A 22,098-nucleotide genomic window follows, 5' to 3' on the forward strand; every position below is an offset into this window, starting at 1 on the left:
CCCAGAATTTGGATAAGATAGTATGCCATTTAGCCAGGACAAAGGTTTCTTAGATATTTAGGACACAAATTTGCCGACAAATTTGTTGCATCCATGATGCCAGGAGGCAAATACGGGATTCGAATTTAAGGACATGAGAAGCATAGCTCAACTGAAAAACAGAGGCCACACAGGTCATGGGCACAACCTAAGCTCTGTCTTGACCTTAGGAAACTTAAAGAGTTTTACAAGTCACATATATATATTATAAAGACATGAGTGATCCTAGGCCATCAATAAGGAACAGGATTATAGGCCACACAAACTCGCATTCAATTCCAATAAAACATTCATAATATATACCCTACAATTATATCATTCTTATCCTTGCGTAGTTTGCAGTTCAAGATATTACAAATTCACATGAAAAAGAATCCTCCTCATCAACTATGTGTTTGAGAGAGAGAGAGAGAGAGAGAGAGAGAGAGAGAGAGAGAGAGAGAGAGAGAGAGTCAACTACTGTAGCAGACACACGTGTCATTGGCCTTTCATGGGATATTTGAAGTGCAAAAGTCCGTGAGGCATCTCTTTAGGTTTTTGAGCTCTTTGGACTTTGGGCAGTTTGGTGGAGACAGTTCACACCTCACACAGTTTGCTTTTACCCACCCACGACGATGGTTCGTTTTGGTAAATCTAAAACTAGCCAGCAGCTCATTAGCTAAAAGCCACCTAAAACAACCGGCCATTGCTCAGTAAAGTAAAAAGGGTCCTTGGATTAGTAAAGTCTTAATTATCACTTATCTGAGCATCTACAACTGTCCATAATGTATATTATTGTTCCTTAATTACCATGAGAGAGTTAATTGGGTTTGATTTGAACACCATGTAATGTCATTAACGGTTCCAATTTGAAACCATCTCACTCAATCCGCCTCGGGACTTTTTAATGTAACTTTTTTTTTTTTTTTCTTCTTTTTCTTCGGGATGACATAATGCAATGCCATCCTTTTTAATTTGTCATCTTGCTCTTTAATTATAGGGGTTGACCGGTGACCAAAGTTCACCTAACCAAGTCACATGAGTATTAGGTTAGGGTAAAGGAGGCATGAAAAAAAGGCAGGCTAAAAGAGAAAAAACAAAACAAAAGATGGTTGTTGGTTCATGAGATCATGAGTTCATATCATGAAGTGTCAAGACTGAAGAGCCCAACTGGAAATGTTAACAATATAACATATATATATATATATATATATATATATGGAAGAACTTGCAACCTGCTATTTTCCAGCTGTAACACCAGCTGTGCCCTGTTGATCCCAAACTAAAAGGGGGAATAAGAAAAAAAAAAGAAAAAAAAGAAAAAAAAAAAGACCCTCTAACGACTCTTAAATCACTTGCAAATTGAGCCCTCCATGGAGTTGGCCAGCAAGCAATGAAATCGAAATCAATAAAACCGGAGAAAGCGACACCGTTTCATGACTGCAACCACTCTCTTCCCTGGACCCGTAGGGCTTTATGAAACCGCCAATATGGACTAAAACGAAGAATCACTCGTGTTTACCGTGCATAAGCAGTGAAAATGTACAATAGTATACGTAGAGCGCGTGATTAAAAACAAATGTCCTATACATGTGAAGAGCTAGTATATTTTAAATACGAACGATATCATAAGAATGTAAAATCGAACATAAAATCTTGGAAAACATGATTTTCGAGAATAGCTGAAAAATTATAAATTCCTCAAAATTAATTTTGTAACACTCCTTCCTTCCGCATGACATATGATATGGTGGTATATCAGATGTTTATGGCTCGTCTGGTAATATTTTTAGAGTGTATTTTTAGAGAATGTTTTAATAGAATAAAAACGATAAAATGAAAATGCATTGAAAATGCGTTTGGTAGATTAATTAGAAAATATCTTCAGAAAACAAAAACAATGAAAACGTATCTGGTAGTACAATGTGAAATAATAATATGTGAGTTATTTTTATAAAAACATTTCCCATGAGAATGAAAATAACTTTTTTCTATTTTCTATAAGTACACATGAACTTGTTTTTATTTTATGAAAATATTCTCAATATTTTCTGTTTTTAGGCCCCAAAAGCCTTATTTTTATTATCTAAAAATGAAAACAATCCCTTAAAACGTTATCAAACAGGTCCTTAATAGTTTTGAGAGAAAACCCTCCTTCCACATTGTTTTGGGAAGTTTCTTCCCAAAGCAAAAAGTCCTCCCCATGCCTATTTCTTTCCTTTTCCTTTATTTGTTTCCAGCTTTTTGTCCTCCAAAACAATCACTACACATCTCGAGCCCTGAAGTGCGCTGCACAGTGTATCCAGTTGTAGTTGCATGTCGTTTTGTACTTCCACAGATGTCTCTTTCTAACGCTTTAACCTGCCTGCCTGCCGCCTAGATTCTCTTCCGCGTATCAAAACTTTCCCGGATCCCAACTCCCTCTCTACTCCACCACACCATAATAAAACTTTTAACACACATGGGGTCCACTACCCGCAACAACCTCCTCCCCTGATCAACTGAGCTTCAAACCACACGTCCATCCTTCCGCATCCATCTAAGCCATCCGTTCCTCTCTATATAAACCCCCCCAAACCCAACCTCATTCCAATCTCAATCTCCCCAAAACCCAACCAAAGAAAGAAACAATCTTTTAGCGATAGCCTCATATTCTAAACCCAATGGCTAGACTTGGTCTGATTTGCTTAGTTCTAGCTGGGTTCATGGTGCTTCAAGCCACCATGGCTGATAAATCCCGGGATTTGGAGCTGAATCCATTTGAGGAAGTGAAGTTCCAAGATGGAGTTTTTGTCAGAGAAGCAGAACACTCTGTTTCTGTTGCTGCAGAGCCATCATCTGAGAGTATGCAGGAAGCCCAAGGGGCTGAAGCTCCAACTAGCAGGCGTTTGGGACCAGGAAAGCATCACTCCTCTGATAAGTCTGTGGCTGGAGGAGGTGTCATTATTGGTGGCCTCGTCACTACCATTTTTGCAGCTGTTTTCTGCTACATCAGGGTTACTAGAAGAAGGGGTGGTGTTCATTAAGCTCCTTGCTGCGTTTACATATATATATATATATATATATATATATATATGAGGATAAATGAGTGTAAAGGAGTGATTTTGATCAACACAGATACAAAATGATATCAGAATTAGATGATTTAGTGTAGTCAGAGATTTATCTTATTATTTTTTTGAATATTAGTGAGTGTGAATATTAAATTGAGATTGAGATTTCTTTGAAGAATATGCTTTATTTTTGTGCATTTCAGTGCTCTGGCTAATCGCTTTCGTCTGCCTTTATCTTTTTCTAATTTCTCAAGTCTAAGCTGAGATATGGCCTGGTTTATGATCTGCAACAACATGCCTTATTTTCTTTCCCGGGAAGCAGCAGAAAGTGGAGGCTTCTATTTACCTAGTAAGGGGAGAAGTATTTTCTATTTTGAATCATTTGGTTTGGTCTGCCAAAAAAATCTAAAGCTGATTATGTCAAGGGTTCCAAAAGAGAGAGAAAAATTGTAGTGTTTGCATCATGGACATACAAAATTTGAGCGCTCCAAGAAAGTAGGATTTCCCAAGCACATGATTTTTCATATAAAAATAAGAGGCAGGTCGGTGCCTCTGTCATGCTGCAACCACCCTGCAATATTGATTGTTATGTGCATGAAGTTTTCCATCTTGTGGAGGTTTTATCATAAATGAACGCGGAATCAGGTATATATATATATATATATATATATATGAAGATTCACCTGATTTGTTTGGAAAAAGTTAAGAGTCAACTGGAAGAAGACAAATCTTCCAGGCTTTCACATGCGAAGCAACCACTAGACCAAAATCTTTCTTTTGGAACTACATTCCCCTGCGTTTTCATTTCAGTCACTCAACTCTGTTGTTTTTCTGTTTATAGTATTAAATTAAAATACAATTAAACAAAGAAGTTCAATTCAACGTCCACCAACCCAGCATTTGTAATTGGCTCCTCCAGGCATTCATGGCTCTGCCGGTGGATGCGACTCCTTTTCCTAAATGGCGCTTTTTAATTTATAAATACAACTTCTTCCCTCCTTCTTATGTTATTATGTAAGTAGAATTTCTTATATTCTTGTCAATAATATTGCATGTGTGTAGAAGTTTTGTTGTTGTTGTTTTTCTTTATGAATTATTTTTACATTTGTTTATCTGTGATTTGCCGGAAGGAGAAGTATCTCCTACGAGGAAGAAGACAGAAGAAGTACATTTGGACGGTAAATTGGATACGGAAGTTGAACATTCAGCAAAAGATTGAACAGGGAAAGGTTGGCCGTTCGGCATGGAACTATGACTATAGAGCCCCACAAGTCTCTTGGGGTTGACCAACTTTATCAAAATAACTCAAACATGCTCTCATCTGATTGGACTGCTAGCAAACAGATCAAGGTCTTCTAGTAAAGTTGCAATTTGGTGAAGAAAAGGGGACACAATATTTGATCGATGCTAATTTTTCTTATAAAGAAAAAATATCCCTATTTATTGTGGTTGTAGAGGGAGAGGCATCATGTGTCTTCAAAATGCTTGGAGGGTCGGTCGTTGTCACTACTTTGTTGACATCTACAGTTTAGCTTCTTCAATGAACCAAAAGTTACATGATTAAAAAACAAAAAAAAGAACCAAAAATTGAATGCAGTGGCAGCTATGCAGAACACCAAATTGAAATTTAGGTGAGAGAAAGCACCATGTCCATGTGTTAGGTTAGAGAAATTGTTATTAATACATAACGATTTAATGTCTTAAAATAGTGGGCTTTATCACTTGTTGACAATGAGGCTGTTAGGAAACTCATCCTTGCCATTGAGGAGCCAAACACTGTTTAAAAGTGAATACATAGTTACCAAATCTTTCTATAAATTGTCATGAGAAAGAGCTAATCAATTAAGGATACAACAAATTATGGGTTACTATATATAGACTTCCCCAGCAATGTAGGTCAGTTGGCAAGGCATTGTGCCGGTCTCCTTGCACCCGAGTTTAAACCCCCTACCCGTACATTAGAATAATCACAATCCCCACCCATCCCAAATAAGATGGGGAAGAAAAGAAAAGAAAATACTTGGGCTTCATGTAAGCCTTGATTGGGGACGAATTAAGCCCATCTGAAATTCTTATGCGTTGGGCCAAGTTTCTAGCCCTTGTACGAAAATAGACCCATTAGCTTTTTGGGGTGTCTTTGCCGTCGATAGTTAGTCAGTTGGATTCAACTATAACTGCCCTCTGTTTTTACCCCCAGATTAACAAACTCAACTCACAAATCACAAAGAATACCACTCTCTCTCTCTCTCTCTCTCTCTCTCTCTCTCTCTCTCTCTCTGTGAAGAAAGAAAGAAGCAGACTTGAATCCAACACCAATGGCTTGTTGCACTCGTTGGCATGCAGCAGTCTACTTCACCATGGCTGTAATCTTGGCCTTCATAGCAATCTCCATGACACTGCGTTCAGAAGCCAACGATGAAACTTCACAAACCAAACCCATCAGCCACATTGTCTCACTCAACGCCTCAAGAACTCTGAGAAGAGCCGGCTTCAACATCATGGCCACTCTCCTCCAAGTCTCACCAGAACTCTTCTTTTCCTCTGCAAATGCAACCCTCTTTGCTGTCAAAGACTCCGCCATCTCCAACGCCACTCTCCCTCCCCGCCTCTTGAAAAACCTCCTCCAATACCACACCTCCCCTCTCCAGCTTTCAATGGAAGACCTTCTGAGCAAGCCTCAAGGTGCTTGCTTGCCTACCCTTTATCAGCAAAAGAGCATTGCAATCACCAAAGTTGATGAGAAAGAAAGATCGGTTGAGATCAATAATGTGTTGGTTTCACACCCAAATCTGTTTCTTGAAGGACCCATTTCAATTCATGGTGTTCTTGGCCCATTCTCTGCTTTGGATCCTCGAGATGTTTATCGGGGTTGGGATATTATTCAGTCACCTGCCTGTGACTCCAATTCAAATATGATTTCTGATGTTCCTCCTGATTTGAAGAACATGGTTGAATGGACTCGGATCATCCGATTGCTGAACTCAAATGGGTTCGTTTCGTTTGCCATTGGGCTGCACTCTGTTCTTGATGGGATTCTTGGAGATCATAAGGGTTTGAAGTCTGTGACAATTTTTGTTCCACCAAGCTTGGAGCTTGAAGCATATCCTACTCCTTTGCTTGAGAAAATTGTGAGGTTTCATGTTCTGCCTCAGAAGTTTACAAACAGAGAGCTCGAATCGTTGGCTCCGAGAACATTGCTCAGGACCCTGCTTCATGGTCAGCCTCTTGAGGTCACTGGGGCTGTGGATTTCATGAAAGGATTGGTCATTAGTGGAGTGAACATTGTGGCCCCTGATATGTTTTCTTCCAGCAAGTTCATTGTCCATGGGATTTCCCGAGCTTTGGAACTGGACGATCTGCCTAATACAGCAAGATAAGGTGGTTTCATTTCAACTGGTGCTGGGTAACAATCTCAATGCCTCTTCTCCCTCAGCCAATGGATATTGAAGTCATGCAAAATCGAAAGGCAAACGCACATCACCTTGCAAATACTTTTAGTTCCTTCTGCTTTTGTTTTGGATACATTGGTGTACGTGGTTTTTGCAACACAAGATGATTCTTGTTTAGGATAGAAGGGCAAGTTTCTTTTGCTGCATCTGAACAAGGCATTGTCAAGCAACATCTGACAAGAAATGTACACTCTCAAATGATTCAATTTGTAGTTGAATGAATAAGTGACTGAATAAGAAGTTTAAGACTGTAAGTTGCAATGACATAAGACTCATATATAGTTTTCAGCTTTTGTGTTAGATGAATGCTACTAGTAATTCATGAATGACAGGCACAGAACACAATCTGAAACCTGCTAAAAGTACGAGTTCGGCACATCATTCGGTCAAATTAACAAAAGCCGGAATTAAGGCTTTGGTAGAGTAAAGGTTGGGGGGGAAGAACAATTTATGTCAATCAATCAGTTGGCTACTACACAATCTGAGTATTCCACTATGCCTGAATTCTTTTCTCCTCAACAAGGTAATAAAAACCTCTAAACTAGAAAATGCCACACCTTGGACACAATCATTCGTCCTCTAAATTCCTTACTGAATCATTCAAAACTTGATTTGAAAATCATCAGGCCATTACAGAACAGCAGGAGAAGATCCAGGGATTAGAGTGTGAAACAACAGGGAAGGAAGCCAATTCAAAAGCATTTTATGAATCATCAACTTCAGACGTAACAAATTGCGAAACTCGGTCCAGGGCCAACTTCACAAATCCAATGCTCCAAGACTGATAACTTAAGACCCTCTAACTAAGTCGACCAAAGAAAACCAGATATTGATATGAATGATACGCAGCCATTGGCATTGATCATTATCAAGCCACCAAACAAGATGTTATCATCAATGTTCTTCGGGCCAATTCACATTCCGCAATGCATGTCTGTTTTGAAAAGTCATTAACAGATTCAGTTCAGATAAGAAGAAAGCTTGGAGTTTGTGATTTCAATTCAACTAGACAAAGAAATTACTGGATAACTAATTGTGTTCAGTCAAAACAGAGATTTGAATCCTAAATTTTGCATTAGAGTAACAAAAGATTAAATGAGTAAAAACAAGGCACCTGCTTAGGTGCATGAATCAACTAAACAATACATTGCAAGGATGAGAGGAAAACAAAACATACCAGGAAACTTGAGAGTGAAACCATTCACTCAATCCCATACTCTTTACAACACTTCTAAAGTTAATCCAGTTCCATTCAAGTTCTTACCCATTCAAGTTAATTCAGATGTACCAAACTGTGAAACTCTGTCCAGGTCCGAATTCTCAAATCCAACGCTTCAAGACTGATAACTTACGAGCCTACAACTAAGTTGACAAAAGAAAACCGTGTGTTGATATGGATGATACGCAGCCTTCAGCATGGATCATTATCATCCCACCAAAGAAGATGTTATTATCAATGTTCTTGGGCCAATTCACATTCAGCTACACATGTCTGTTTTGAAATGTCCAAGCTAGTTGCAAGTAGGATATCCTAAACTTATATAATTCATTAACACATTCAGATAAGAAGAAAGCTTGCGTTTATGATTTCAACTTGACAAAGATTGTGTTCAGTCTAAACAGAGGTTTGAACTTCGAATCCAAAATTTTCCATTAGACAACAACAAAAGATTAAATGTGTAAAATTAAGACAGACAAACCTGGCTCTTTGGTGCATGAATGAACTGTGAAATACAGTTCAAGGATGGGAGAAAAACAAAAAATACCATGACACTAGAGAGTGAAACCATTCACTAGATTCCATACTTAATCCAGATCCATTCAAGTTCTTACCCATTTGCTTAATTCATTTTCATAAGTCTTTTAAATCCCAAATTCAGATTATAAGTAACACACTATCCAATCTATAAACCATCACCATAATCACACACAAACAATTTGGAACCAAAAAAGAGAAGAATTACCAAAAATCAAGGTAAATGCTGAACTTTCATAATAATCCTTGTCATTCTCAATCCAGTCAAAGTAACATTAAGCGCACCAAGAAAGCTTGAATTCGTAAACAAATCTACAATCTCCCTAACCTCCTCATCCCCACATTCGTCAACAACCACCACACAAACCCCACCAGCCCTCACAGTCCTCTCCATCTCCGACACAAACCGGTTCGGAAACATAGCCTTTGCGAAATGAGCACTAAAACCCAAATCAAACACATCGTCAAAGAAGGGCAAGTTGTGGGGATCGGCCCGGCTCACCAGAGGAGGCGAATCGAGGAGCTCAATTCCGGTGACGTCGGCGACGCCCAACTGGTTCAGGGCCATGACCTCGTGGCCGGCACCCGCGGAGACGCAGAGGACCTTGGAGTCGTTGTGCAGGAGACCCATTTGATAACATGCGCGAAAGAAGTTGGAGAAGGACTGGACTTTGTTCTGCCAGGTCTTGGTGGACCAGAGCCGTTTGTTCTTCTTGTGCAGAGGGAGGAGCTCGCGAGGCGAGGAGTCGCAGGAGGATTTGGGAAAGCGGAGATGGGGCTTTGGGGGCGAATCTGGTGCGACGCAGGTGTCTGGAGTTTTGAGCAGGAGGAGGATGAAGGTGATTGTGCCTATGGTTATGGAGACGTACGAGAGCCTCTTCAAAAACATCTGTATGTGCCTCTCCATAACAGAGACCAGAAAAAGCTTTGTATCAATGGAGTTGTCCGCTAGAAAAAACTTGGGTGGTCTTCATTCTTGGACCTCGCTACACATGTCGAATTTTCAGCCGCTTGAATTTTCTCAAAAGCCCTCGACTTTTAATCTAATTACACAAATCTCTCCGCCATTAAATTAAAAATGCGGTTTTTTCCCCAGCGCCTTTGAGCTTTCAACAACTGCGTCCCTTCCACTGTGATGGCTGTGACTCTCGTTAGGAGAGCCTCTCTGCTTCCCCTTCCCGCCAAATTCCGAACGCCGGCTCCGAAAACGGCGACGTTTTCCGAATTTGAAATTCCGGTGTCTTTTTCATTCACTTTCCTCAGTCACTATTGTTCGTCTGCTCTCCGTTTAGACCCATGCTACTATGGCGACCAACAACTCCACTACAGCTACGATTCTGACTCCTTCTTCGCGTCTCTGATTGATGGTTCGACCCAAAAGAGCCACTTGGGTCAAATCCACGCGCAGTTACTTGTATTGGGGCTGCAAGACAGTGGCTTTCTAATCACCAAATTGGTGAATGCAAGCTCGAATCTTGGGTATGTAACGTATGCCCGTCGGGTGTTTGATGAATTTACTGACCCGGATGTGTTTTTGTGGAACGCAATCATTAGGTGTTATTCTAGGCACATTGTGTTCGCTGATGCTTTAGAAATGTATGCTAGGATGCAAGCAATGGGTGTCAGTCCAGATGGTTTTACTTTTCCTCATGTGCTTAAAGCTTGCAGTGGCTTGCCGGACCTTGAAATGGGTCGCCGGGTTCATGGACAGGTACTCAGGCATGGGTTTGAATCAGACGCGTTTGTGCAGAATGGTCTTGTGGCACTGTATGCCAAATGTGGTCGAATAGAGAGTGCTAGGGCTGTGTTTGATTGTTTAAGTGAGAGGACGATTGTTTCGTGGACTTCGATCATTTCGGGGTATGCCCAGAACGGCCAGCCTTTAGAAGCTTTGAGGATCTTTGGCCTTATGAGAAAATTGAATGTGAAACTAGATTGGATCGTTCTAGTCAGTGTTCTCAAAGCTTATACTGATGTAGAGGACTTGGGACAGGGGACATCAGTTCATGGTTGCTTAATTAAGATGGGTCTTGAATTTGAACCGGACTTGCTCATTGCACTCACAGCCATGTATGCAAAAAGTGGACAGGTGATGGCTGCCAGATCATTTTTTTATCAGATGAAAACGCCAAATTTAATATTGTGGAATGCTATGATTTCTGGGTATGCAAAGAATGGTTATGCTGAGGAAGCTGTAGAGCTATTCCGTGAGATGATCAGTAAAAGTATGAGGCCAGATTCAATCACCATGAGGTCTGCTATCTTAGCATGCGCCCAGGTGGGTTCTGTTGGCTTAGCAAGATGGATGGATGATTATATCAGTAAAACTGAGTACATAAATCATGTTTTTGTTAACACAGCCCTGATTGATATGTATGCAAAATGTGGGAGTGTAGATTATGCTCGGATGGTTTTTGATAGAACACCTAATAAAGATGTTGTTGTCTGGAGTGCGATGATTGTAGGCTATGGATTACATGGCCGAGGACGAGAAGCCATTGATCTTTACCATTCTATGCAGCAGGCTGGGGTGCGGCCAAATGATGTGACCTTCCTAGGGCTCCTCACTGCATGCAACCACTCAGGCCTTGTGGAAGAGGGATGGGACCTTTTCCACAGCATGAAACACTACAGGATTAAGCCTGGCAACCAACATTATTCCTGTGTGGTTGATCTTCTTGGACGTGCAGGCCACTTGGATCAAGCTTACGATTTTATCATGAAAATGCCAATTGAACCTGGCATAAGTGTATGGGGAGCACTTCTGAGTTCATGCAAGATTTATCGTCGTGTGACTTTAGGAGAATATGCTGCAGAACAGCTTTTCTCATTGGATCCATATAATACAGGACATTATGTTCAACTCTCAAATCTCTATGCTTCAGCCCGTTTATGGGACCGTGTCGCAAAGGTACGAGTACTGATGAGGGAGAAAGGACTGACTAAGGACCTTGGACATAGCTTGATTGAGATCAATGGGAGGCTTCAGGCATTCCATGTGGGAGACAAGTCTCATCCAAGATCTAAGGAAATCTATGAAGAGCTTGAGAGTCTGGAGAGGAGGTTGAAGGAGGCTGGATTTATCCCACATACAGAATCTGTTCTGCATGACTTGAACCAGGAAGAGACAGAGGAGACACTTTGTAATCACAGTGAGAGGCTGGCAATTGCTTATGGCCTCATTAGCTCTGCTCCTAGGACTACACTTCGGATAACCAAAAATCTTCGAGCATGTGTAAATTGTCATTCAGCAACCAAGCTAATATCTAAGCTTGTCAACAGGGAGATAGTTGTTAGGGATGCAAAGCGTTTCCATCATTTCAAGGATGGGCGTTGTTCCTGTGGAGATTATTGGTGAAAGAAAGGGAAGGCAAGCAGTAAATTTCTTTTTGTGTTCTGTTTCAGCTTCCCACAAGAACACAAGTTAGTTCTCAATCCATGTAAACCAGAATTCGATTCTTTGAAGTTGGATGTCTGCCGCGGAATCATTTGGCCTTGTAGAACTAACACGAATGATCGCGTGAAGCAATTTGCATGGAAGCAATGCAAACTAGTGGGCACATGAGGCAATGCTCGAAATCTTGAGCTGCAAAGAAAATGTTAAAGGTTTTGAAGCAGAATCATATCGACCCAAACAGAAGCTGACTTTGGCCCACACTGGAGTAATGGTAAAATCGAAAGGAAGCATATTAAGCAAGACGGTTGTAGGGGTTGCTTAGCTGGATGATGCTGTAAATTATCACTTCACTCGTGAGTTATTCATCCTTAAACCAGTTCGGAATAATTGGAAACAGAATGCACATATGTTTTCATCAGCTTGCTTGTTTTTTCACATGGCACAAAATATTTAGTCTAAGCAATAATAAAAAATGTTGCTTCCATGTTCCATCTTTCATCTTTTGATCCCACTAGAATAGCTCTCCAAGTTTAAAGAGCTTTAAGTAGCCCTTAACTAACGATGATAATATCCACCGTCAACTTATTAATCTTTTGAAATTAAAGAAAAACCATCCGAAACCCAAATGTGAGAGGTGTGAACAATAGCTTAAGAAAAAAACAAGAGGAATCTTGAACACCTTTTCAATCAACGCACCAAAACAACATTGCCAGCGACTGCCGACAAGGAATATCAACAATCACCCTACACAAAAGAAAAGTAAAGCTTTTCATTTAATCTTGGAGTCGAAAGATGGAAAGGGCAATCAGTTGTTGAGGTCTGCTCGAGCACTTCCAGCCCCATAGGCAAGGGCTGTCACTATTCATGTGAATAGTGGTAGCCCTTGCAATTTTGTTTTCACCCCTATGGGCAAGAGAAGGGCAATTACTATTCACATGAGATATGAGGTGATGAATTTGTATTGAATTTTGGTGTGGGATATAAAGAATATGACTAGGTATTTATAATATAAAAAATTCTGAATTTTTTAGTTTTTTTTTTCTTTCAAATTTTTTGTTATTTAAATTGGTTGCTGACGTTAGCATTGCGCCACTTGCCCGAGCAACAGCACAGGCTGGACTTGCCTGAGTTAGTGGGTCCCACGCCTTGCCCAGGCTTGCCCTTGCCCGCTGGAGCCGTTCGTGGGCCAAGGCCCTATCCTGCAGGGCAAAAGGCCTTGCGGTGGACTTGCTCTTGTAGGGTTTAATCTATACAGATGGAAAGGGTTGGAAGCCGGACTAATTGATTATTAACCTTGAGAAGAGTTAATTGTCTCCCCTCGATGTTGTGGCTTCAATAGTATCCCTGGGAACTCTTATCATAAAAAACCGTCTCATTCGAAATGAAATCTGGTAGCATGTTTCACTGATCGGTCTTGTTATTCTGTTCCAGACATGGTTTATTCATTTTCTAACTCTGTCCACCTCATTGATGCGCAACATTTATTCACAGATGGGCAGCGTCTTTCGCTTAACCTCTGTGAATTCGGTGATTTTTCAAATTTCCTTTTTTACTGCTTAATCTCTTTCTCTTTGGCATGACCACTGCTTTCTAAGAGGCATTATGTTATTGAACCTCTTCTATATTCTTTGCATATGCCCTCAGTTTCTGACATCAAAGGAGGGTTCTTTCCCCGAAAGTTTTATGCTCCACAATATCAACCTTTTAGAGCTACGAACAGGGTTTACCCAATATGATCTGGTTGGCATGGCTGCACTGCTTAAAATGGTTCTATATAGAGAGGGGCTGCACAAAGTTGGAAGTGCTAGTCACCAAATCTTTCCTTCACAACACCAAATAGTATCGACTCTGAGCTTTTATTAGGGAATCAATAGGATCATTCAAAGGTTTCTTGTTTTTGGAAGGTGGAAGTCTGCCATGGAATCATTTGGCCATGTAGAATCTACATGGATATTGATCGCATGAAGCAATTTACATGGAATCATTTGGTCAGGTGGTAAACTTCCAAATGTAAAAATGACAGGTTACTTGGCATCTGTAGATTCTGCAGGCTACCAACTTTTTTTGATTGAGAGTTTCTCTTTTCCTATTTTTGATTGTGGTTATTTGACCTCTGTTCAAGTCAGCATATTTGAATTTTTAAAAGCAAATCTTCTTTTTTCATTCTTTATTGGCTTAATTACATCAATAAAGAATGTGGAAATTATGCCCAAAAGTTTGAGGAATATGTAGCAATGTGGTTGGGATTCTGCTTATGTGGATGGCTTCTCAAAGATAGGCACAATTTGGGTACGTACTAGATGGTTATCGTGAAAGTTTTATCGCCAGTATTTTTCTAGATGTTCATTGTAACGTGTGATAATAAAAACTTTTAAGATGCCATCTAGAAAATATACAATTATAAAAGAATAGAAATTTAAGTTGATTGAAAAGAGCCATCTTGCACGCGCAGAAGAGATAATACGGAAAGGAAAAAAAAATTTACGGTTAAATTTTAGATTATCATCGTTTAAGAAAAATATCAAAACACAAAATCATTTTGCTTAAAGAGATAAATTCGTAAAATAATAAGTTATTTAAATAAACAAAATTTAAAAATAAAACGAAAATAAGAGTTCAATGTGCCATAAAATTCTCCAGGGATTTAAATTTTTTTTTATTAAAAAAAAAAAAAAAAAACCTATTGTGTTGTAACTTGTAATGAATCAGAAATCAGTCCAAGAAAAAAACAGAAAAAATAAGCAAGACATCTCTAGAATCGAAGAACATGGAAGAAGCAAGCAATCAAAACATAAATAATCTCCCAGAGGAGCTCCTCCTCCGCATCCTCACCTTCCTTCCCACATTAGATTCCATCCAAACCTCTCTCATATCCCAGAAATGGCGACCACTCTGGTCACGTGTTCCCTCCTTAAACTTACCTTTCGAGCTCTTCCCTTCATACGAGCCACCCTTGGATACCCGCCAATTCTTCGCCGAATTCATCGATCGCGTTCTCATTCTTCGCTCCAATTCTCCCATCCACACTTTCCGCCTCTCCTTCATCTACCATGATCACTACGGCTCCCATGTCGATTCCTGGGTTCGCTCCGCCATAACCCACCTCCACGCCCGTGAGCTCCATCTCGACTTCTTTATCCACAAAGATTTTCATGACGAGGAAACCCTAAATCACAAGTATGATTTCCCTTTCTCTGTTCTGAGAAATGGGTATGTTGAAAACTTATGCGTTACGCGATGTGATCTTACATTGCCGGCCAAAATGTCCACTATGCGTTTTTGCTCGATTGGGTCCATGTATCTCGATCAGGTTTATTTGACGGACCACATAATGAGTGATTTGATTTTGGGTTGCCCCAATTTGGAGGCTTTGGAGCTTCAAAACTGTTGGGGGCATCATCATTTGAAGATATGTAGCACAAGGCTTCAGAAGCTAGTACTTGGGTATTTTTATGATTCTGAACTCCAAGAGACGCTTGTGATTGATTGCCCAAACCTTTTTTCGATCAGTTTTGATTGCTGTGCCTTTGACAAGTTTGTACTTAAGAACGCGTCGTCCCTGGTTGAGTTTCATGTTGATATTGTGCACCTAATCGATGGGTCCTATTGTTATTGGAGCAAGGTTGTGAGGCTACTAGGACAAGCAACTAATGTTAAGCATCTTAATGTGCAAAATTGGTGGTTTAAGGTAATTTTCTTGACCTGTGTTCTGATCAATCATTGTTTACTGTATGATGATTTTGTTTAACTTTAAGTTTTTTCATTCTTTTTTGTATGTGGGAATTATGCCAGAAGTTTGAGGAATATGCAACAATGTGATTAGTGTTCTGATTATGTGATTTAGGATATGCAGAAGTCTGGTCCTTTATCAATCTTGTAGATATAGCTGTGTGTATTTTTGAATGATGCTGTAATTTCTAGTAGTTGAAATAGCTAACAACATGAGAGAATGTAGGCTTTTCAGCTTTTCATTGAAGTTGAAAGCTTTTCATTGAGTCTTGTAGTCGAAAGAAAGATGGGGAAAGGATATTTAGCTGTTGAGGTCTGCCCATTTTTTCAAGCCTTAGGCTTAGACAGAGGAAATGATCAGTGCCTAGTTTATACAAATTGGTCATGGATTGGTCTCCCAAGAAAGAAGTGGTTGAGGGATTGAATAGTACAGAAAAATAGCATAGTTGCTTGTGGACTGTAGTATGTTCGATCACTAACCATGGGGACAATTTAGTGCAAAAATGCATTTCCTGTGCCAATATTGTTTTTTGTTTTGCTTTTTTTTTTTTTTTAATAGAGGAAGGCTCATATTCAGTAAGGATTAAAACTGGATATTCTGCATTTTACGTTTCTGCAGCTTGCTTGTATTGCAATAAGTTGCTAAACTTTCATAATCGGTAGATTTCTCATTCAGACAGGTATAAATGCGATCTTGTAACTTAATGACATTTATAAAATTGTTTTGACAAAATCAGCTACCAAGAAAAGGTCATGTCTGTTTTTTCTTATCTGAAAAGACAAAAACAGGTTCTTCCTTGATGATCGCTCGTTCTAAGAAGCAGGATTAGTTGATGATTAACCATGTCATTGTGCTGACTTGTCTCGCCTTGATGTTGTGGCTTCAAGGGTATCCTTGGGAACTCTTATCATAGAAGAGTCTCACTGGAAATGAAATCTGGTAGCATGTCTCAGTGACCAGCCATGTGTCTGTGCTAGACATGATTTCACTTCCTAACTCTGTCAAACTCAGTGATATGCAACATTTTGTTCATAGATGGCCAATCTCTTTGGCTTAACCTATGTGAACTCTGAGATTTTCAAATTTGACTTTTTACTAGTCAACCTTTTTTTTCTTTTTTCACTATGTATGAGAACTGGTTTCTAGAGGTATTATGTAATTGAACATCTTCTAATATTGATAGTTGTTTTCTGTGCATGTGCCCTCAGTTTCTGACCTCAAAGGATCCTTTCCCCAAAAGTTTTATGCTCCACAATCTCAACCTCCTAGAGTTGAGAACGGGATTTACGCAATATGATCTGGTTGGCATGGCTGCATTGCTTAAACTTTGTCCCAATCTCGAGACAATGATTCTACAATACCTTTTCAAGATAGGGGAAGATGTGAGTACTACATACATTCTCTTATGCTTCCGTATTACTTTATATTTATCATTCTCTTTCATATTCCATGCTGCATATTTAAAATTTGATCTTCTAATTTCCAGGATAGGTTATCAGAAGAGTTACTAAATAAACCAGTTGACTTGAGCATGCCAAGTCTCAAGCAAGTTACAATGAAAGCGTATACTGCAACAGAAGATGAACTTAATTTTTTGAAAATCTTGATTGGGCAAGGAGTTGCCCTACAAAAGATTGTGCTTGCTCGCACCCAAGTTGGCGAGGAAGGACAAATTGGTGAGAGGTCGCTTCCTCTAGTGGTTCTATATAGAGAGGGTTCACAAGGTTGGAAGTGCTCATGGGCCCTGTACCCCGCAACACCGCGTAGTATAGACTCTGAGCTTTAGATGGGGAATCCATTGGCTCATTCCGAGGTTTCTTGTTTTTCCTGAAAATGGGTTTAAAATTAGATGATTGTTGCAGATATGTTTGGATTTGTTTTACGGATTATCTTCCGTCCTATTTCTTCGTTAAAAACACTGCATGTTTAGTGGAGTAGAATGTTTCTTCTTGTGTTACAAAGGGGCGGAAAGGCCCAAAACTTCCATCCTTGTCTTGTTAGGAAATTAACTCCTAATACTTCTATTAATATAGAACAAAACAAAATTCAATGATTGATATGTTATAAATCTAGTGAGAAATTGGAGAGAATTGAGATAGAGAGGAGGTATAGAAACTGATCTCTTTATTGAATAGAGAGTTCTTCACATATCTGTATCTGTGTTCTCTCTATTACAAAGAGGAGGAAGCCTTATTTGTAGGGAGAACAAAGTGGTTGCCTAGTGAGAAATTAGAGAGAATTGAGATAGAGAGGAGGTATAGAAACTGATCTCTTTATTGAATAGAGAGTTCTTCACATATCTGTATCTGTGTTATCTCTATTACAAAGAGGAGGAAGCCTTATTTGTAGGCAGAACAAAGTGGTTGCCTAATCATTCTTCTTGTGTTGGCAAGCATCATCATTACCTTTTTGGACTCCACCTTCTCCCTACCAATACAAGTGGGTGGGGGGGGGGGGGGGGGGGGGGGGGGGGGGCGGTGGAGGGGAAGCTTTATAGGTAAGCATCATTTTGGACTCCACCTTCTTTATTTTACAACACTCCCCCTTGGAGACCACAAATGATATGTAATATGCCTCGTTAAAAACCTTGTCAGTAAAAAACCCAGTGGGACAAAAAAAAACTGGTCAAAGGGAAAAAGAGTACATAATCATGTGTAACATAAAATTCTATGTATATTGATGCGCGTGCGACACTGCCTCGTTAAAACCTTGCCAGGAAAAAACTCAGTGGGATAAAAACCTGGACGAAGGAAAAAGAGTACAGTGTTGGAAGATTTTTATTGATAGCGCGCTCCCCCTGATGCTTGGCAAAAATATCTTTAAGTCATACTGTTGATCAGCTTCCTGAATATCATAGTTGACACTGCTTCTGTGAGTCAATCTTGAGCGACACTGCCTCGTTAAAACCTTACCAGGAAAAACCCAGTGGGATAAAAACCTGGATGAAGGAAAAAGAGTACAGTGTTTGAAGGTCTTTATTAAAACCATGCTCCCCCTGATGAATATCTCCCCCTGAAAAATTTAGGACTAGCTTTTGTCCAGTAAGCGACTATAAAAATTTTCATAGTATACCCTAAACCCTTGAGCGACACTGCATCGTTAAAACCTTACCAGGAAAAACCCAATGGGATAAAAACCTGGATGAAGGAAAAAGAGTACAGTGTGGAGCTGAGCTCTATCTGGTCTAGTATACTTCCGGAAAAACATTTAAGGACCAACGGATAAGACTCTCTTAGTATAAGCAAGAATCTCGTTGGTATAATGCTCGATCGAGACAAATATTTCGTGAATTCTGCAGAAGCTTTAATGTGTTGCAATCACATTATAATCAATGTACTCACTGAGGTAATTTATGCATATTAATATTGAGTACAAATTTTGTGCTTCATGCACATGTCCTTTAGGGACTTGCTTTATGCAATGTCAATCTTCTCAACGGATTTTGTCTAAAAAAAGGATTAAACTTTATGACACATTATATAGCTTTAACCCAGCTATTTATACATCTTTAGGAAATCGCTTCTGGTGATATGCTCCGTGCATTTAATAACCCTTAAAGATAATATGTTGGTCTCCGTAATTGTGTAATAAGGGGAGGGGCCACAATTGAATCTGTAAATATGGAGAAAAACCCAACATTCCTTGTTTCTGCCAGAAACAGTGTGTCATACAAAGCAGATATATTCCCTTTTATTCCGAACACCCAAGTATAAATTTCAGTATTAATATCTTTTGGGGTTCGTACTGTGGGTTTGTTCTTTCACGTTCATTCACATCTATAATGGAATTACCTCGTTCCATTTTGGCCAATGATATTGTCGACATTTAATAATTGAACGTGGTTCCAATCAACACAGCCCATTGATGATTTGAGTAGCTACTCCAAAATCAAAAATTGTCATTCATCAATTCATAATCTCACAATTCTCATTTGCATGCGCATGCATCAATTATAAGCATTTCTTTGCTTTTGGGTACCCAAGCCACTTCATGGGGCTTTTATTATGTGAGAATGTGGATTATAACCTCCATTGGAGCGTTATTTAGCAGTAGGGCGTGGATAATCTCTATTTAGAGAGTTGGAACATTTAGAACCCATATATCTGTCATGCTGCAGGCATGCCACAGATTAATACATACATGTCAATTAATTTATGGGACTTTAACCCATATTATGGGACTTTAACCTATATAATTTGCTACGCATTAGGCGTGCATAATATCAATATTGACATGTCAAAGGATTGTCCTTTCGGGACTTCAATCCATATCATTTGCTACGCAACAGGCGTGCATCATATTGATCACTGCTATACCCATATTCTGTTCTTATGGTACATTAATCTGTGCAGTGTATTATCAATGTATCCAACTTGCAATCTGTAAAATTTGCATTAATAATTCATGGATACATACAAGCCATTCTTTTGGAACGGACTTATCTTCCCATTTGGTTACCTTTCAAGATAAAATATCAAATAAGTATATAAGCAAAAAATAACACAAGTATTGCTTACATCCTTAGGTGGGAGAAACTTTTCTCAAGTATCATTCAAGCTTGTATCGGCCCAGTAAATGTAGCGCTTGATGATCTAGTTATATCCTGCAATAGTAAAATCACAACTCTTTTCTCTGTCAAAAACAAATAATCCTCAGAGAGTTACAGAAAGAGAAAAAAATGCAAAAAGAGAAGGTAAGCAATCAGGGAAGGAAGCTGGTGGGAGCAGACAATAAGCTCTCATATCTCCTAGTCTAGAAGGACTTCCGGAGATTAGAGCATAAGATCGCCTTCACAGTTTCCTGATATAGCGGAAACGTGATCAGGGATAGTCTCGCTTCCTGAATGGATGATCAGAGATAGTCTTGCTTCTCGGGCATATTAAGTGCTCACTGATAAGAAAAACAAGTAGATATCGCATCACTAGGTATGGAGAAAACTGGATGTCTTCTGCAAAGAAAATTTCGTTAGTAACACATTTATACACAAATACAATGAATAGGTAGAACCGGTGAATTTCAAATTAACCATAGGAAAATTGCGAGATTCTCGGGGTACTTTTGAAAAAGTAGCTCCGTGAAATCCGTAAAGCAAGATCAGCTTTGACGAAAATAATACTTGAAAACGCCGAAAGTGCCAACAAACATTAATGGAGGCTACGTGAAGTTTTGGAATCTGGGAAAGAAAAAATAATATGGGGATCTGAGATAATATTGGGATCCTGGAAACTGTAGCCATATTTCCTCCTATAGATATGGCCTTTGCAAAACTTGATTGGAGCAACTGCGTTTCAACTTGCTCCTTTCCTGTTATAATAATTGCGCACATTCTTAAAATTTGCACCTGTGGTTTTTACGTCTTTTCAAAATGACGGTTTGGAACCTTGTGCCTTATAGGTTCAAATAATCACATCGACTCTCCCAAATTTCATATTTCAACGTATAAGAGCCCGGAACTTTTGGCCTGGGCTAAACACAAACTCAGAATTTATTTGCCCTTTTCAAAATGGACATGAAATATGAATTGACTAAAAGCCACACTAATATCTCATATATTTGGGTTCATGAGCTTCCGGCTCAGATATAACAAAATATGTGGGGAGCCTCAATTCATCATTCTCTTATGCCAAAGAGATATGTGGCGTACCACAATTTGCAATAATACCTCAAAGGTTGTCCATTTAATTGTTGGAACTTCAGGTTCTCAACACTGTTAGATTTTGAACTTCTGGCCAAAATCACATATTCTCATGGTATGGACATTCAATCCCCTTAGATTTTGAACTTCGGGCCAAAATCACATATTCTCATGGTATGAACATTTTTACAATTTTCTGTACATATTTCTGGACTTCAAGCCCTTACATAATTGTCCATATTTTGAGGAACTTCTGGCATCTCATTTAATTGCTCATCCATGAGTTTAAGGAACTGCAGGTTCCCTTAGGAATGGTGATAGTTTACCCAGAATGGTAAATATTTATGCATACATCACTATTCATGTATACGGCACTATTCATGTGTACAGTACATTTGCCAGTACAGTTATCATCCATGTGTACGGCATTATGAACCAATACGGTACTGTTACATCATTAAGGAACCCCAGGTCCTTATTTACATGTCAGGGATCAAGGACCCTCAAGTCCGATCACATGTTAACATCATCATCAAGGATCTTCAAGTCCTGATGTAATTGTATGATGAGGATCAAGGAACTTCTGGTCCTGATCTGCATACTGTAAAAACTCATTATACAACACATTTAATCCATATAATAAATTGCTGGTAAATAAATTACCGGTATGGACGATAAACCCGCACCACACTTTAAATAAATGTAAATGTGCGGTAAATTAAATTCATAAAGTTAAGGTGCTTGTGTGGGCATTAATTCTGCTCCATACATTTAAATAAAAGTAAAGGCGTGGACGATAAACCCGCACCACCCTTTTAAATAAATGTAAATGTGCGGCAAATTAAATTCATAAATTAAATTGCTTGCTGTATGGATGTTAATCCCGCACCATACCTTAAATAAAATTAAATGTGCGGTAAAGTAAATTGTGCTTGTATGGGCACTAATTCTGCTCCATACATTTAAATAAAAGTAAAGGCGTGGACGATAAATCCGCACCACCCTTTTAAATAAATACTGGTTGTATGGGTAATAAACCTACACCATACAGTAAATAAAA

General features: G+C 39.2%; 5 protein-coding genes across 7 annotated transcripts; 4 read left to right on the top strand and 1 right to left on the bottom strand.

Annotated features, from left to right (window-relative positions):
* LOC18781620 lies at positions 2,524 to 3,254 on the top strand. Its single transcript, XM_007217707.2, has one exon. It carries the CDS (start codon positions 2,682 to 2,684, stop codon positions 3,042 to 3,044), a length of 363 nt encoding a protein of 120 aa, XP_007217769.1. The 5' UTR covers positions 2,524 to 2,681; the 3' UTR covers positions 3,045 to 3,254.
* Positions 4,789 to 7,455, top strand: LOC18784396 (fasciclin-like arabinogalactan protein 21). Its single transcript, XM_007215552.2, has one exon. The coding sequence runs from the start codon at positions 5,387 to 5,389 to the stop codon at positions 6,446 to 6,448; it is 1,062 nt and encodes a 353-aa protein (XP_007215614.1). The 5' UTR covers positions 4,789 to 5,386; the 3' UTR covers positions 6,449 to 7,455.
* On the bottom strand, positions 6,762 to 9,275 carry LOC109948170. Of its 2 annotated transcripts, XR_002270773.1 has the most exons (3): positions 8,485 to 9,275; positions 7,698 to 7,882; positions 6,762 to 7,454 (listed from the first exon to the last, which is right to left on the bottom strand). XR_002270773.1 is itself a non-coding variant. In XM_020560229.1 (2 exons), exon 1 carries the CDS (start codon positions 9,181 to 9,183, stop codon positions 8,491 to 8,493), a length of 693 nt encoding a protein of 230 aa, XP_020415818.1. In that variant the 5' UTR covers positions 9,184 to 9,275; the 3' UTR covers positions 6,762 to 7,454; positions 8,485 to 8,490. The 2 variants fall into 2 exon arrangements, 1 of the variants encoding a protein (XP_020415818.1); XM_020560229.1 differs by lacking the exon at positions 7,698 to 7,882.
* LOC18781789 (pentatricopeptide repeat-containing protein At3g12770) lies at positions 9,298 to 12,169 on the top strand. Of its 2 annotated transcripts, XM_020560228.1 has the most exons (2): positions 9,298 to 9,755; positions 9,882 to 12,169. In XM_020560228.1, exons 1-2 carry the CDS (start codon positions 9,412 to 9,414, stop codon positions 11,632 to 11,634), a joined length of 2,097 nt encoding a protein of 698 aa, XP_020415817.1. In that variant the 5' UTR covers positions 9,298 to 9,411; the 3' UTR covers positions 11,635 to 12,169. The 2 variants fall into 2 exon arrangements, with proteins under 2 accessions (XP_020415817.1, XP_020415816.1); XM_020560227.1 differs by having other exon boundaries at positions 9,298 to 12,169.
* On the top strand, positions 14,138 to 17,462 carry LOC18784432 (F-box/LRR-repeat protein At4g14103). Its single transcript, XM_020560790.1, has 3 exons — positions 14,138 to 15,361; positions 16,612 to 16,785; positions 16,890 to 17,462. The coding sequence occupies exons 1-3, from the start codon at positions 14,441 to 14,443 to the stop codon at positions 17,187 to 17,189; spliced, it is 1,395 nt and encodes a 464-aa protein (XP_020416379.1). The 5' UTR covers positions 14,138 to 14,440; the 3' UTR covers positions 17,190 to 17,462.

Source organism: Prunus persica, chromosome G3 (genome assembly GCF_000346465.2).
Source record: "Prunus persica cultivar Lovell chromosome G3, Prunus_persica_NCBIv2, whole genome shotgun sequence".
In the NCBI taxonomy this organism is placed as follows: domain Eukaryota; kingdom Viridiplantae; phylum Streptophyta; class Magnoliopsida; order Rosales; family Rosaceae; genus Prunus; species Prunus persica.